The 16,772-nt window shown below is 50.3% G+C and overlaps 1 protein-coding gene across 2 annotated transcripts in view; it reads left to right on the forward strand.

Moving 5' to 3' along the window:
• Window positions 1-16,772, forward strand: part of AARS1 (alanyl-tRNA synthetase 1) — a 34,454-nt gene that overhangs the window by 14,139 nt on the left and 3,543 nt on the right. For both annotated transcript variants that reach the window (XM_067563466.1, XM_067563464.1), the window contains exons 12-20: window positions 3,818-3,996; window positions 5,420-5,533; window positions 6,758-6,964; window positions 8,274-8,458; window positions 8,546-8,654; window positions 9,705-9,818; window positions 10,368-10,487; window positions 11,233-11,319; window positions 12,780-12,893. In XM_067563466.1, coding sequence (XP_067419567.1) covers window positions 3,818-3,996; window positions 5,420-5,533; window positions 6,758-6,964; window positions 8,274-8,458; window positions 8,546-8,654; window positions 9,705-9,818; window positions 10,368-10,487; window positions 11,233-11,319; window positions 12,780-12,893 — 1,229 coding nt within the window. The remainder of the gene's footprint in view (window positions 1-3,817; window positions 3,997-5,419; window positions 5,534-6,757; window positions 6,965-8,273; window positions 8,459-8,545; window positions 8,655-9,704; window positions 9,819-10,367; window positions 10,488-11,232; window positions 11,320-12,779; window positions 12,894-16,772) is intronic.

Below are 16,772 nucleotides of genomic sequence, written 5' to 3' on the forward strand. Positions count from 1 at the left end.
TTGCTTCCTGGGTCTTGCATGGGGTCAGGCCTGGAGGCTAGTCTGCAGACTGTGCCGCAGCTAACAGCAGAGCTGAACAAGGGTGCCTTTGTGTTTTCCTGCATCTCCCCTATTCCTGCTGCCGCCTGATTGGCTGGAGACCTTTAGGGGGTGAGAGAAGGGAGAGAACCATGAACGGCCTGACAGCTGCCAATGGAGGTGAGCAGAGGTGTGACAGGGTTCCCCCCACCGCGGGGTGCAGCCTGGAAGCTTTGGGACCACTATGCCCCCTTAACAATCCCTTCCAGCCTGTGCTGGCTCCCAGCAATACCTCCCTGGTGATAAACAGCAGCCCCTCCGGGTACTGTTATCACCCAGCATACCAGCAGGGGGAGCCGCACACCCTGCTGGATAGCAGGAATGTTTATCTGGGCTGCTTCTGGCTCTGTGATGCTATCAGTAAGCTACAAACCTGGAGCAGGTAAAGTACTCTCTTGGGCATTCACAAGCGGGGACGTACCCAGCTGTGGTACATGAATGTTTCCCTCGTCAACTCATGAATCAACAATAGACTCTAAGGTCAGAAGGAACTATTATGATCATCCAGTCTAACCTCCTGCACAATGCGGGCTATAGAACCTCACCCACCTATTCCTGTAATAGACCCCTAACCTATGACTGAGTTATTGAAGTCCTCAAATCATGGTTTAAAGACGTCAAGGTACAGAGAATCCACCAACAAGTGACCCGGGTCCCATGCTGCAGGGAAAGGCGAAAATCTCCCAGGGCCTATGCCAATCTGCCCTAGGGCAAAATTCCTTCCCAACTCTAAATATGGCAATCAGTTAAACCCTGAGCATGCAGGCAAGACTCACCAGCCAGACACCCAGAAAGAATTCTCTGTAGTAACTCGGAACCCACCCCATCAAACAGGCCATTGGGCATATTCACAGCTAGTAGTCAAAATCAGTCAACTGCCAAACTAGGCTGTCCTATCGTACCATCCCCTCCATGAACTTATCAAGTTCAGTCTTTGAAGCCAGCTAGGTTTCTTACCCCCCACTGCTCCCCTTAGAAGGCTGTTCCAGAACTTCACTCCCCTGATGGTTAGAAGCCTTCGTCTAATTTCAAATCTAAACTTCCTGGTGGCCAGTTTATATCCATTTGTTCTTGTGTCCACATTGGTGCTAAACTTAAATAATTCCTCTCCCTCCCTGGTATTTTTCCCTCTGATGTATTCATATAGAGCAATCATATCTCCCCTCAGCCTCCTTTTGGTTAGGCTTAAACAAGCCAAGCTTTGAGTCTCTCATAAGACAGGTTTTCCATTTCACGGATCATCCTAGTAGCCCTCTGCACATGTCCCAGTTTGAATTCATCTTTCTTAAACATGGGGGACCAGAACTGCACACAGTATTCCAGATGAGGTCTGACCAATGCCTTGTATAACGGTACTAACACTTCCCTATCTCTACTGGAAATACCTCGCCTGATGCATCCTACGACCACATAAGCTTTTTTTCAAGGCCACATCACATTGGCAGCTCATAGTCATCCTGTGATCAACCAATATGCGGAGGCCCTTCTCTTCCTCTGTCACTTCCAACTGATGCGTCCCTGCAAAAGTTCTTGTTGTTAATCCCTAAGTGCATGACCTTACACTTTCCACTATTAAATTTCATCCTATTTCTATTACTCCAGTTTACAAGGTCATCCAGATTTTGTTGTAGGATATCTCGATCCTTCTCTGTATTGGCACTACCTACCAACTTTGTGTCATCCACAAACTTTATTAGCACACTCCTACTTTTTGTGCCAAAGTCAATGATAAAAAGGTTAAATAAGATTGGTCCCAAGACTGATCTCTGAGGAATTCCACTAGTAACCTCCCTCCAGCCTGACAGTTCACCTTTCAGTATGACCCGTTGTAGTCTCCCCTTTAACCAGTTCCTTATCCACCTGTCAATTTTCATATTAATCCCAATCTTTTCAAATTTAACTAATAATTCCCAGTGTGGAACAGTATCAAATGCCTTACTGAAATCTAGGTAAATTAGATCCAGTGCATTCCCTTTGTCTAAAATAACTGTTATCTTCTCAAAAAAGGAGATCAGGTTGGTCTGACACGATCTACCTTTTGTAAAGCCATGTTGTTTTTTATCCCAATTACTGTTAACCTTGATGTCTTTAACTACTTTCTTTTAAAAAAAGTTTTCCAACACCTTTCATACTCCTGAGGTCAAACTAACAGGCCTGTAGTTACCCGGATCACTTTTTTCCCTTTTTTAAAAACAGGAACTATGTTAGCAATTCTCCAGTCATACAGTACAATCACTCATTTTATAGATTCATTAAAAATCCTTTTTAATGGACTTGCAATTTCATGTGCTAGTTCCTTTTAATATCCTTGGATGGAGATTATCCCCTCCTCCTCCTCCCCGATTTAGTTCCACTAGCAGTTCAAGTTGACTTCTACCTCGGATGTGGTCATTTCTACCTCCATATCCTCAATCCCATTAGCCCCCCTGCCCCCTATCCCTAATATCTTCATTAGCCTCATTAAAAGCGGAGGCAAAGTATTTGTTTAGATATTCAGCCATGCCTAAATTATCCTTAAACTCCACCCCAGTCCCAGTGTTTAGCAGTCCCACTTCTTGCTTTGTTTTCTTCCTATTTATATGGCTATAGAACCTTTTACTATTGTTTTTAATTCCCTTTGCCAGGTCCAACTCTACTTGGCTTTTGGCCTTTCTCGCTTTATCTCTACATGTTCTGACCTCCAAGAGGTAGCTTTCCATGCTGATCCCTCCCATCTTCCACTCCTTGTAGGCTTTCTGCTTTCTCCAAATTGCCTGTCTGAGATGCTTACTCATCCAGCTTGGTCTGCAACTCTTGCCTATGAATTTTTTCCCCTTCCTTGGGATACAGGCTTCAGATAGTTTCTGAAACTTTGACTTGAAGTAATTCCAAGCCTCCTCCACCTTTAGATCCATGAGTTCTTCAGTCTAATCCATTTCCCCAACTAATTCCCTTAATTTTTTTAAAGTTAGCCCTTTTGAAATCAAAGACCCTAGTCACAGATATATTTTTGTTTATCCTTCCATTTAAACTGAATTAGCTCATGGTCGCTCAAACCTAAGTTGTCCCCTACAACCAGCTCTCCTATGAGGTCCTCACTACTTACTAATACCAAATCTAAAATGGCATCCTCTCTCGTTGGTTCAGTAACTATTTGGTGAAGGAATATGTCAGCTGTCACATCCAGGAAAATCTGGGCCCTATTATTATTACTAGCACTAGTCTTCCAGTCTATATCTGATAAATTAAAATCTCCCATAATCACACAGTTCCCGGTAGTATTTACTTCATTACAAATATTAAGGAGGTCTCTATCCGTATCCAAATTGGATCCCGGTGGTCTGTAGCAACCCCAAGCACTATCCCATGGGAAGTTCTAGTAGCTTTCTTCCCCAGTGTGATTTTTGCCCAGACACTCTGGAGACTAACTTTCCTTGGGTTCCCCTCTATCTTGGGTCCATTACTGAGCCATGGGTCTGCTCCCTGATTAATGGATCAGGGTCCTATTGTGCTCCATGCTGTACAGACACAACAAAAAGGCAGTCCCTGCCCCAAAGAGCTGATAAGCTCAGTAATTTCCCCACCTCCCAGCTAAATGTTCTCCTGTAGTTTCCACTGGCTGTGTTCTTTCTTCACTTCCTGTCTTAAACTCTTAAGCAACCACTCCAGCATTCCAGAGGTGGCTGCTAGGTGCAATGTTACGAAATGTCTCTGGTTATGATTGTTGTCTCACTGACCCTCTCTCTCCCACCGGGGACAGAGTTTGAGAACCCAGTGGCCACTGTGCAAGCGATCTGCAGGGAGAAGAGGTTTGTGGAGGAGGTGTCCACGGGTCAGGAGTGCGGCATAGTGCTGGACAGGAGCTGTTTCTACGCCGAGCAGGGTGGGCAGATCTACGATGAGGGCTACCTGGTCAAGGAAGATGACAGCAGTGAGGATGTAAGTGGGACCAAAAGCCTCCTTGCGTCCCATTCGTGGGGGTGAAAAGAGTCATCTGGAGTGGGGCTGGGACAGTGAGGGAGAGGAAGGGTGGCATAGTTGACAGTTTTTTGGCCTGCGCTGTGGGAGACCTAGGTTCAATTCATTCCTTGCTCAGTCACAGGGACCATGGGCAAGTCACTAGGCTCTCAATTCCCCATCTGTGCAGCCATAGAAGCCTAGATACGTCTGGCTGGACGGGACCTCAAGACGTCATCTAATCCAGCCCCCTGTGGTAAGGCAGGACCAAGGAAACTAGACCGCCCCGACAGGCATGTATCCAATCTGTTCCTCAAAACATACAGTGGCAGGGATTCCACAACCAACTTTGGATGCCTGTTCCAGAGTTTCACCACCCTTAGAGTTTGAAAGCTTTTTCTAATATCTAACCTACGTCTCCCTTGCTGCAGATTAAGCCCATTGCTTCTTGTCCTAGCCCTAGTGAAGATGGAAAACAATTGATTACCATCCTCTTTGTACCAACCTTTAACCTACAAGACTTATCAGATCCTCCCCTCCCCTACCTTCCTTCCCAGTTTTTTAATCTTCCCTCATAGGTCAGGCTTTCTAAACTTTTGGTCACTTTTGTTGTTCTCCTGTGGACTATCTCCAATTTGTCCACTTCTTTCTTAAAGTGCAGTGCCCAAAATGGGACATGGTACTCTATCTCCCAGGTTTTACATATGACACTTTCACTAATACACCCCAGAATATTTGCAAGTGCATCACACTGTTAACTCAGATTCAATTTGTGATCCACTAGAACCCCCAGATGCTTTTCAGCAGTGCTACCACCTAGCCAGTTGTCCCTATTCTGTAGCTCTACATTTGGGGTTTTTTTTTTTTTCCCCCTTCCTAAGTGAAGTACTTTGCATTATTGAATTTCATCTTGCTTATGCTATCGATGGGGATAATAGCCCTATCCGTCCTCCCAGGGGTATATGCAAATACATGGTAAAGGTGGTCAAGTGCTCTCTCATATAATGGAGACCAAAAAAGTGCCGTGGCCCTGACAGAAGTCAGGCATTCTGCAGGTCCCTCTCTGTCCGGGACCCTGCCCTGCTCTCCTGACTAGGCCTCTGTCAAGTGGGGACAGCTGATTGTTCAGTAGTTGGAATCAGGGTTTAAGTGAGCTCTGCACTGCACTCCCCAGAGCCACCTCTCCTCCCCTGCCTTCATTTAATTTTCTAGTTAGTTCTTTTTCCCCACTCTCACTACACCTGTCAGTCCCCAACCTACTCATGCTATCAGAGAGGCCTGTGTTCCTGGGACGTACCGTCCTGGGATCTTTCCAGTTGCCATCCAGGATATTGGTTGGAATAACCATCCTCTGAGCCTGTCTCACCGCTTCTCTGTTGTCTATGCTCTCCCCCATCTTGTTCAGAAAACAGAGTTCACCGTGAAGAACGTGCAGGTCCGGGGGGGCTATGTGCTTCACATAGGAACTGTCTATGGGAGCCTGAAAGTGGGAGACCAAGTCTGCCTGTATATTGACGAGGTGAGTTAGTGTAATGCTGCAGTGGGCGACTCCATCTCTTTCCCATGAGAGAGTGGTGTCTCTTTCCTTCCACCATTCTGAGCCTGGTGCTTGCTGCCACCAGGGCATCCCAGCAGAAGAGCTGGGTGTTTATCTGCCCAGTGTGCAGTGGTGTCATGCTGGGTGGCTGAGAACTCCTGTCTCCCAGAGTGCCTTGGATTGCTGGCATGGGTTTGCAGGTGTCATTCAGCAGAGCTGGGGTTGAGCCATGAGTCCCCCAGGAGCTGGCAGCTGGAATTTGTGTGCTGCCCTAAAGGGTTAATGCACTGGGGGTTAGAGAGGGGCACGAGTGAAATCCTGGCTAGGAAGGAATTGGCCAGCTACCTGGTCTCTACAAGGTTTCCGTTTTTCTTTCTCTTGGGTGACTTTAGTGTTGGTGGAAGGTGCTTGGCTGAACCTTCGAGTGTAAAATCTTCTACTCCCCTCCCGTATACAGGCAGCCTGCCGCTGCCTACGCATGTCTGCCTCGCTGTCCCCTGCCAGTGTGCCTTGCCCCCTCCCAGCACCCATAGCCCTGCCAGCCTTTAGTCTCTTGCCAGGCACTGCCAAATAGGTGGACAGTTGCGGAGATGGTCTCTGTGATGGGGACCCCTGGGAACTGGATTGAAATTAGGGATGTAAAAGGGTAACTGTTTTAAATTGGGGGGGAGGAGAGGGAACAGCAGCTGGGCTAGCTCCCTGCCAGCGAGAGCAGCTGGGCAGCTCTTGCTAGCGGGGAAGCGCAGAGCCCAGCGTGGAGTAGCTGCAGCTGGGCTCGGCTCCACATGAGCTTCCCTGCAAGCCAGGGGAGAAGCTGAGCCCAGCTGCGGGGTGGATCCGCAGCTAGGCAGCTCTCACTTGGTAGTTAGGAACCAAGAGCAGGGTAGTTAGGAACCAAGAGCTCTATTTTTAGAACGTTTAAATGGATTTTTAATTAAACTAATTTTTACATTCCTAGTTGAGATTGTCTCTGTTGATGCTGGCTCCAGAGCAGCCTCAGACAGAAGCTGCTTTTGGTTCCTCCCTCCTGTGTTGGCCCAGATTTCTCTTTAAGCAGAACTGATTTGTAGCTGTGACCTTCTGCTTCCCAGTCCCATGAATAGTCAGTCCTCATTGGCCTAGGTCAATGGTGTGTAAGTGGGAGGCACTTGGCAGCTCCCCCAACACAGAACCTTTTAACGATTGCTTTCCCTCTGCTCCCCGCAGCCAAGGCGGAGACCCATCATGAGCAACCACACTGCCACCCACATCCTCAACTTTGCCCTGCGCTCAGTGCTGGGGGATGCCGACCAGAGAGGCTCCCTGGTTGCCCCAGACAGGCTGCGATTTGACTTCACTGCCAAGGGAGCCATGTCCACCCAGGAGATCAAGAAAACAGAAGAGCTTGCCAACCAAGTAATAAAAGAAGCCAAGGTGCGTCTACTAGCAGGGGTGCCACCTCTGGGTCCAGGGAGGTGGAGGACTTGGACAATGGGACCTGCTGGCTCAGTTTGCCTATTTGCTCATTCCTTTTGAGTTAACCCTCCGCCTCATTCCCTTATGGTCATGGTGATGCTACACACACTCTCCCTCTCCACCTCCTAAACCTGGGCTAAGTGGCCAATCAGGGCATTAATTTGCAGGAAAAATGCAGTGCTAATGTTGAGAGGGCAGGCAGAAGGACACATGCTGCCTCAGCAGCACAGTTTGTTCCGTATCATTCCACCCTTGTTACATAGTGTGAAATCGACTGACCAGAGCAGATCGAGGCTCTCCATTATCTCAGCACAGCAGCAGCATAGCATCCTGCATGTCACTGCCTATGTGTCATGGGTAGAGGTTTCATCTCAGACATGTCTGAATATCTTCTGCTGTGGGAGCTGTCTTCTAGCTACATGCCGTTTGTGTGAGATTGGGTCAAGAGGTGTTCAGAGGCAAAAGACCAGTGTTCATCTGTAATGTGACTCAGCCCTGAGGAAGATGCAGTGATACTACAAAGCTGAGAGCATGATGATTACGATCTCAGCAAGGGACATTCCTTGAGTATGCATCAGTGTGCACCCCACTGCAGGGGCACCTGCACCTTGCCTTTGAGATGGGATGCTTTTGAATAGCACTGCTATTACAAATAATTCAGTCTCATGTGCATGCACCCCTGCAGGGAGAGCCACACTGAGTACAACATCTCAAGGAACCACAGTTACTGCAGGGTAAGGAACTGCTCTTTGCTGGCCTCTTCGGTGTAAACTGAGACTTCAGGGTAAGATGTGGCCTTATTTTGACTGGAAAATATAGATTTGAACTGAACTCTGTGAGCCTCATCAATAAGTAACATTTCCCAGAATAGAAATGAACTGTTCCTGTATCACTGCCCCTGTTGTCAAAGTGTGTGTGACAGTTGTTTGGCAGGGCTGGCCACTAGATTGACTCATGGTCACTGTCCTCCAGGCTAGGAAAAGCATGCAGGTGTCGCTGGATCATTGATGAGCCATTCGCCATAGGCTAATTTGGTTGCTGAAATCTGCCAGGCTACGAATCTAACTCTTGAAGCCGCAGTTAGCAGAAAACGGGTGTGTCTCAGAGGAGAAGGGACAAGAGTTGAGGCTACTCGCCCAGAGACAGATGCAACTGTTGAAAGTGAGATGAAAAGTTCTGATGCTTTGGTTACAGCTGTTAAACTGTATCTGCATTTCCATCTGTGCTGGCAGTGCCCATCTGATCCCCCTGACTTTGTCCTCCCCAGACTGTGTATGCAAAGGATTGCCCTCTGGCAGCAGCCAAAGCTATCCAGGGCCTGCGGGCTGTGTTTGATGAGACCTACCCCGATCCCGTGCGTGTCGTCTCCGTTGGTATCCCCATAGAGGACATGCTGGCTGACCCCTCAAGCGCTGCTGGCTCCATCACTTCTGTCGAGTTCTGTGGCGGGACGTGAGTATTTGAACGGGGAGGGAGGGAGGAGCCTGATAGGAATTTTAGCCGTCTCACCTCAGGGGTCCATGTCTGTTTTTTCCAAAGCCACCTGCAGAATTCCAGCCATGCTGGCCCTTTTGTGATCATCTCTGAAGAAGCGATTGCTAAAGGCATCCGGAGAATAGTTGCAATCACTGGTGGTGAAGCACTGAAGGTAAGTGGAGAGAGCAGGGGGATCACTGTGAAATCCAAGTCCTGTGGGTAGCCTTCTAGAGCGTGAATGGCAACCCCATTGTGGACCAGAGGTTTTCATCTGTATTAAAGATTAAGAGCCAGGTCCTCCACTGGGCTAAATGGTCCTTGCACCATTGACTCCATATCACTTTACACCAGCTGAGCACTTGGCCCCAGGTGCCTGCAGCATTTGCAGCTTCTAACTTCAGCTTCAGAAGTGCAGGTTAGATGCATGAGGCTAGAAACTCATCCAGGAGAGCTGTGCAGGAGGCTCCCTGGCCATGCAGCCAGCCAGTGGGTGGAGCTGGGGAGCCTTCGATGCAATACTATTGCATTGCACACCCTCCATCTATGTCGGTCAGTCTGGCAGTGCAGTGGGAGAGTCTGCACTGTCAGTGTCCTGAGCTCCTGCCATGCCAAGCCAGGTTGGCGGGAGGAAAGATGGCAAAGGATGGCTAAAGGGGTGAGAGAAATGGAGAAGAAATGCTTTCTGCTAGCCTTGCATCATCTGCAGTTCCAATCATGGGCTGGTGTCTTATGGTATGATGCTTTCCCAGCATCATAGTAGTTCAGCTCTTGATATCATAGATCTGTAAGCACTCACCTGGAGCAGAACTGTGCAGACAGAACCCTTAGTACAAACACTATTGTCAGCTGCAATTACTTAAGCAAAGAACTCCAGTCGTCGTGCTGTGGGGTGTAAACTGATCCCCAGCTAGGGTCAAGAGGGAGTCCCCCCCCAGGGGTCAGTGAGGTGCATCTTTCTGGGGTTTAATGGCTTTCTCTGAAGCATTGGATATTGGCTAGTACCAGAGAGGGGTGGCAAGTACTGTGGGGTGAGATTGGCTAATAGCCTGAGGCTAATGGACAAACACTGCCTCCTTGGGCTCTGCTGCTGTGATCTTTATTGTAGCTCCTTGAGGGAGCTTCTCTCTCTCGGGATTGTATTTCTGTCCCTTGCTATGTGGTGTTGGACAGCCCAGCACTCGGTATCTGTCCTCGAGAGCTAAGCTGAATTTCGCTCTCTCAGGCGCTAAGGAAAGCGGACAGCCTCACGAAATCGCTCACTGCCCTGGCTGCCAAAGTGAAGGTTCAGACTGCTCCTAGCAAGGATGTGCAGAAGGAGATTGCAGACCTCAGTGAGGTAGGGATTGGGAGCCCAGCACCCTGCCCCCCAGCGCGGCGTGTTGACTAGTAGGAAGAATGCGATGCCTTAGCCTGGCTTCTTAAATCAAAGCAAGTCACTTAGTAGTCGGGTGCCAAGAGCACATGGAATCTGTGTCTGGTGCCTCGGGTGTTGCTTTGGAAACCCGGGTTCAATTCCCTGCTCTGCCACAGTCAAGGCAAGTCCCTTGGTCTCTCTCTGCCTCAGTTCCCCACTATCCCAATAGCAGTAATAGCCCTGTCCTGCCTCATGGATGTGGTGGGCTAAATCCATTAAAGACTGGGGGGCACTCAGACACTATGGTGATGGAGGCCACGGAAGCGTCCTAGGTGGACAATGCAGTGTAGATTGAGCACATGCCGCCTCGTTTCCTGTCTCTCTCATGGCGTTGGGAAGGGAGCTTCTTGCTGGGTGGTCTGATCGAGAGGCTTTTTGGGTTTCAGACCAGTTCATTAGGGTGGGGAGTACAGAAACCTCAGCCTCCTGTTGTGGTATGCTGGAGCCTGAGCCCGCCTCTTCTGCTTCCAGACGCTGGCTACCGCAGCTATCCCGCAGTGGCGGAAGGATGAGCTGAGGGAGGCTCTCAAAGCACTGAAGAAGATTATGGATGACCTGGACCGCACAAGCAAAGCAGACATGCAGAAACGAGTGAGCCCACTAGCCCAGCTGGATAATGCTGGAGGGATGGGGCATCCTGAGGGCATCAGTGTGGGCTCTGCTTCCCGCTCCCAACCCAAACAAACATGGAAGGGGCCTGTGCCATCTAAATATGGGGGTCTAGCTGGCATCCACCCTTTCTCTTCAAGATCTGTTTTCCGCTTTGCAATCTCCTCTTCCTTTCCTCAGGGCTGTAGTGGCTACCTTGGAGTACTAACCACATGGCAGTAATGAGGTTGGACAGTCCTCTCTAACAGTAATGTTTTCAGCTGATCACCAGGGGCGCTGTTGAGAAATGATGTGCCCCTCTGAAACTCAGCAGCCCCTCTTGCTGGCTAGAAAGGGGGCGAGCCACATTAGCTCCTGGAAAATGCTTCTGACCCATCCCTCAGGCCAGCCCAGACTGACCTGGGATATTTATGGGGTGCAGCTGAATGGACTGGTACTTACTGCTTCTGACTCCACATGGTAACTGGTGACTATTGGGGAGGAGCTGTACAGCACGGCCTTCTCTTGGGTCACATACACAGATCTTCCTCTGCACAGGCACAAAGGTTGCATTGCATTTCTGGCTGGCCTAGTCTTTGGTCTGCAGCATTGGGCAGAATTATCAGGGAGGGGGAGGTAGGGAGTTCTAGCGGGCAGAGGTTTGAAATCTCTCCCTGTCACGGGTGGACCCCTGTACCAAGGTGACGTGCACATATTCCCCCATCTGCATAGCTCCTTATTCTCGCAGGTGCTGGAGAAGACAAAGCAGCTCATTGACAGTCATCCTAACCAGCCACTGGTAGTCCTGGAAGTGGAGAGTGGAGCTTCAGCAAAGGTAAACCAGCTACCAGGGCAGAACAGTTTCCCCAAACACCCTCCATGCACATGGCTGGGGAGCTTGGAACATAGCCTCTGAATTTGTGTTCTGGGCAGATGAACACTTCCACAACATACTCATTACACAGCCTGTTCGAGAGCCTCCATCCAGGGGCACCAACGGGACGGGTGTGTAATCTGTTCACGTGCTGGGGCTCCATGGCCCTCCTTCAGGTTTATCTAAGCCCACACTAAACAGAACGATGAGGATTTCCATTATTTGTCCTTCTAGCACTCCTCTCCTTCCACATCCCAGCTCCCAGACTCTGGCTGAGGATGGGGATTCCTTCAAAAATCTTTCCATGCCTGTCCTAAGTGAGCCAAATAAGGGTGGCCCAAGGAGGTAGCTAGGAATAGCAGAATAAGGGGAAAATACAGGCTGGAAACATTTCCGAACAGGACAGTCTGCAGAGTAGTCACCCCAGAGAAGCATGGAAGCTCTGTCACATCAGATATTTAAAACTAGCCAGATGACTCCAGTGTGTGTCCTGTGCTGGCCCCCAGGCAGGGACTAAATGGAGCCTAGAACAAGCGCCAGGTAAGAGTGAAGTGTCATTCTCCAGCTCTAGTTTCATGGATTCTGTAACCCGTCCAGCTGGGTTTGTTAGAGGCAGGGGCAAGCTTAATTTCCATCCCCCTCCATCTCCAGTAGCCATGAGCTGAATCTGTTCCTTTATCTTTGCTATGCTTGCTGAGTGGTGCCGGTTGAACTCTGCCACTGCTAAGCACCAATAGTAAATGGACAGTTATGGTAAAGAAGGCAGCAGCCATCCAGTATGAATGCCCCAAATAAGTTTCTCCATGGGCAGCCAGATCATGTTCCAGCCATCTCTCCTGTCAGTTTCAGGGCAACTGCACCTGTACTCTCCTCTCGTGGTCCCTATATTAGCTACACCCACTCACAAACTCTGGTTTCACTTGTTTTGTGGCTGCAGAGCTGCAAATTTATGGGGCCTCAAGTGACCAAAGCTGGGGAACTGAATGAACGTAGAGCTTGGTCTGGACAGGGGAGCTGCACAGCTCGTGAGTGGAGTCTGGGTGCGAGGGGGGTGGGAGGGAGGTTCAGAAGCACAGAGCTCTAAGCAGTGGCCTGGGGTGACTGGGACAAGCCACCACTGCTGCTCCTTCCATGCGAGCTCGACAGCCAGCCTCTAGGGGGTCCATGCAGGCTATGCTGCACCCAGAAAGTGTGAGCGCTGCAGAGGTGCTGCTTCAAGGTGAGGTGTGTGAGGAAGATCTTTCTTGATCCAGGATCCTGGCCAGGCAGTGGCTTGTGTCAAGTTCTTTTCTGGGCCATTCGGGACCATCCTTGCTGTGGCTGCAGAGTAGTCTGTGTGGGAGCATTCCCAGGCCACGTAGAAGGTGAGCTGGGATGGACTGGTTCTTGCCATGACTGTATATGTGTGTGTCATTTCACAGGCCCTGAATGAATCTCTGAAGCTATTCAAGGCTTATTCCCCTCGGACTGCGGCCATGCTCTTCTCAGTGGATAATGAAGCTGGAAAGATCACCTGCTTATGCCAAGTACCTCAGGTAGTACTATGTCCGTGTGTGTGTCCATCCACCCTGAAGCCATTCAAACTGAGTGTTGGAGCACTCACTAGCTGGGGATGCTATCACTACAGGATTCCTACAACCCTTATGCACAAGGGTATCTGCAGTGGGGACTCCACCTTGTAAGACGAGATCACACAAATGGTAACAGATGCTGACCCTTGAATTAGGGTCCCATAAAACTGGCAGCTTCCACTAAGGAGAGAGATTCTGAAGGAGCATTACGTGGTGCTTCCTCCAATTCCTATGGTCCTGCTCTGGCTGCGCCCCTTCAGCCTTGCACTGCAGATCCAATGGCATATTCCCCTGTACTGGGGACGGTGGCTTTTTGTTCTTCGAATGCTTGCGCATGTTGATTCCATTCTAGGTGTGTGCACGCTTCCATGCACAGTTACCAGAATCTTTTCCCCTTTAGCAGTATCTGTAGGGCCAGCTCCTGCGCCCCCTGGAGTCCCACATACATGCCACAGTATACTAGGCGCTGCTGGCCTTACGCCCCCTCAGTTCCTTCTTCCCACCACTGATGGTTACTGAAACTGCATTTTGCTTGCTGCTGCAAGTGCCTCTCAGCATTTAGTGTTTGTGTTCTCTTGAGTAGTCATTAGTTGAGTAGTTAGTGTGTTTTTGTTAGTCAATAGTTGTAAATAGTTTAGTAGTTAAGGTTTTGACTCCTCAGAGACCTCTTCCCGGCAGCGGTAATATCCCAGTTTCAAGCCCTGCAAGACTTGTGGCAAACCCTTCCCACTTAGCGACCCCCACGACAGTTGCCTGAAGTGTCTGGGGGAATCACACAGGAATCATAGAGTTGGAAGGGAACTCAGGAGGTCATCTAGTCCAACCCCCTGCTCAGAGCAGGACTAATCTCAGCTAAATAATCCCAGTGAGGGTTTTGTCAAGCCGCATCTTAAAAACCTCCAAAGATGGAGATTCCACCACCTCCCTAGGTAACCCATGCCAGTGCTTCACCACCATCCTAGTGAAAAACTTTTTCCTAATGTCCAACCTAGACCTCCTCCACTGCAACTTGAGACCATTGCTCCTTGTTCTGTCATCTGCCACCACTGAGAACAGCCTAGCTCCATCCTCCCTGGAACCCCCTTTCAGGTAGTTAAAGGCTGCTATCAAATCCCCCTTCATTTTTCTCTTTTGCAGACTAAACAAGCCCAGTTCCCTCAGCCTCTCCTCATAAGTCCTGTGCTCCAGCCCCCTAATCATTTTTGTTGCCCTCTGCTGGACTCTCTCCAACTTGTCCACATCCTTGTTGTAGTGGGGGGCCCAAAACTGGACACAATACTCCAAATGCGGCCTCACCAATGCCGAATAGAGGGGAATAATCACTTCCCGCGATCTGCTGGCAATGCTCCTACTAATGGAGCCCAATATTCTATTAGCCTTCTTGGCAACCAGGGCACACTGCTGACTCATATCCAGCTTTTTATCCACTGTTATCCCCAGGTCCTTTTCTGCAGAGCTGCTGCCTAGCTCATCGGTCCCCAGTCTGTAGCTGTGCATGGGATTCTTCCATCCTAAGTGCAGGACTCTGCACTTGTTGAATCTCATCAGATTTCTTTTGGCCCAATCCTCCAGTTTGTTTAGGTCCTTCTGTATCCTATCCCTTCCTTCCAGAGTATCTACCACTCCCCTTAGCTTAGTGTCATCTGCAAACTTGCTGAGGGTGCAATCTACCCCATCCTCCAGATCATTAATGAAAATGTTGAACAAAACCGGCCCCAGGACCGACCCCTGGGACACTCTGCTTGTGACTGGCTGCCAGCTAGACATGGAGCCATTGATCACTGCTCGTTGAGCCCTATGCTCTAGCCAGTTCTCGATCCATTTTATAGTCCATTCATCCAACCCATACTTCTTTAACTTGCTGATAAGAATACTGTGCGAGACTGTATCAAAAGCTTTGCTAAAGTCAAGCTATATCACATCCACCGCTTTCCCCACATCCACAGAGCCAGTCACCTCTTCATAGAAAGCAGTCAGGTTGGTCAGGCATGACTTTCCCTTGGTGAATCCATGTTGACTGTTCCTGATCACCTTCCTCTCTTCCAAGTGCCTTAAAATGGATTTCTTGAGGACCTGCTCCATGATTTTTTCCAGGGATTGACAAGTGCCAGATAAGGAAGGACAAGTGCCGGATCTGTAAGGTGTTCAGACCACAGACTCGGAAGGAGCAAGAAATCCGTCTTAATGCCTTACTGATGGAGACTGCCCTAAGACCAGCCTTGGAGCCATCCGCTCCCTCTTGGTGCTGAGCACCGCATCAGTTCAGAGCGCCCCTGCGGCACTGGAACCACCATGGCACTGATCTTCTGTGAAGCAGAATAAAAATGCTTGGAGAGGGGTCGCTCCCCCGCACCAAGGACACGGGGTCAAGTGCGGGACCATCACAGGTCCAACAGGCCAAGCAGACTCTGCAGGAGCAGGGCTCACCGCCTAGAATCCTAAGTCCTCTGAGGGAGCCACCTCCGACTCCAGGGGCAGAAGAGGGCCTCCGCAGCTCGTGGTGCCATCGATGCCAGAGGCATTTCAAGCGGCAAGGGACTTGATGGCCCTGTCCAGGCCTCCAACATCTGTGCCCCGGATGGAGCAAGCAAAAGGAAAGGCACCAGCGTCAAAGGGGAAGCCTCCAATGGAACCCCCCCAATGACTGCACCACTCTCCGGAGTCTCGATGTGCTTCCTCACGAGCCAGGTTGCCGTGGAGAAGATCTCCTCACTCTGGCACCGATCCCTGAGGATGCGTTCCCCATCACCAGGAAGATTGCTGGAGGCAGAGCGCTGACAGAAGGCTTTCAGTGGTATCTGCTTGGCACTGCTCTCGGTCGCCAGCACCAAAGTTCTCAGCAGGACACCACCGATCCCAGTCCGGGTCTAGCAGGCACTTACCATCCGGGAGCCAGCACCAATCACGATCCCCGAAACCGATGAGTTCGCCTGTGCTTTCATGGCACAGAACCTGGTTGCCAGCATCCAGACACTCACCCAGGGACAATCGGCATCATCGTCAATCCCTGGCACCGAGACACTCACCTGCAACACTGCATCAATCCCACTCCTCCTCCCACCGAAGGTCCTCTCCGGCGTGGCACCGGTCTAGGGAACGGTACCACTGGTCGCTGATGTTGCACTCCCTGTTGCCGAAGCGGCGTTCGTCAGAGCACCAAAGGTCTCGGGAGCCAGACGCCACTCCCACTCTCCACGGTACCATTCCTGTGGGAAAGGGGTCAAGCGCAGCCCGTCACTGGTCGTCTGGAAGCGATTCCTGTTCCTCGGGGGAGACAGAACCTCAGCTGCCCACCCTGGTCAGCACCATCAACCTGGGGTTCAGGAGCAAGGTCCCTGTCCGGCCGCTCTTGGTTGGCCTCAGGGCCAGTGGCTGGCTCAATGGCTGTACTGGAATCCCTGGGGGTTCCCAGTGGCTCCAGATCCCTATTCCGTCAGGTCATCAAGGAAACAATCCACAGCCCCACCTCCCCAGTAGAGATTCACAGCTACGCTTCGGAGGCGGAGTCAGACTCACTGGAAGGGACACCTACCCTGGTCCCTCTGCAGCAGGAGGAGATGCCACCACCTCCTGTGCCAGGTCAGTCATCCTCCTCCTCCCCTGACGAGGCAGTTATGGTGGGGCCATCAGCCCTTCTGGATGACTTCCAAGCCCACCAGGAGCTCCTTAAGAGGGTGGCCTCAGACTTGGGTTGGAAGCAGAGGCCCAGGTCGCCCTGCCAGTCCACGAAGGGGTTCTCAAGGTAGTTAAAGCCCTGTGGCGCAAACCATCCTCCTTGCCACCAACGTCTAAAAGGGCGGAGAAAAAGTATTACGTTCCCGCAAAAGGGTTTGAATACTTGTT

The sequence above is a fragment of the Emydura macquarii genome, unplaced genomic scaffold (assembly GCF_026122565.2).
Source record: "Emydura macquarii macquarii isolate MOO-44397 ecotype Brisbane River unplaced genomic scaffold, CSIRO-AGI_Emac_v2 contig_2503, whole genome shotgun sequence".
Lineage (NCBI taxonomy): Eukaryota > Metazoa > Chordata > Testudines > Chelidae > Emydura > Emydura macquarii.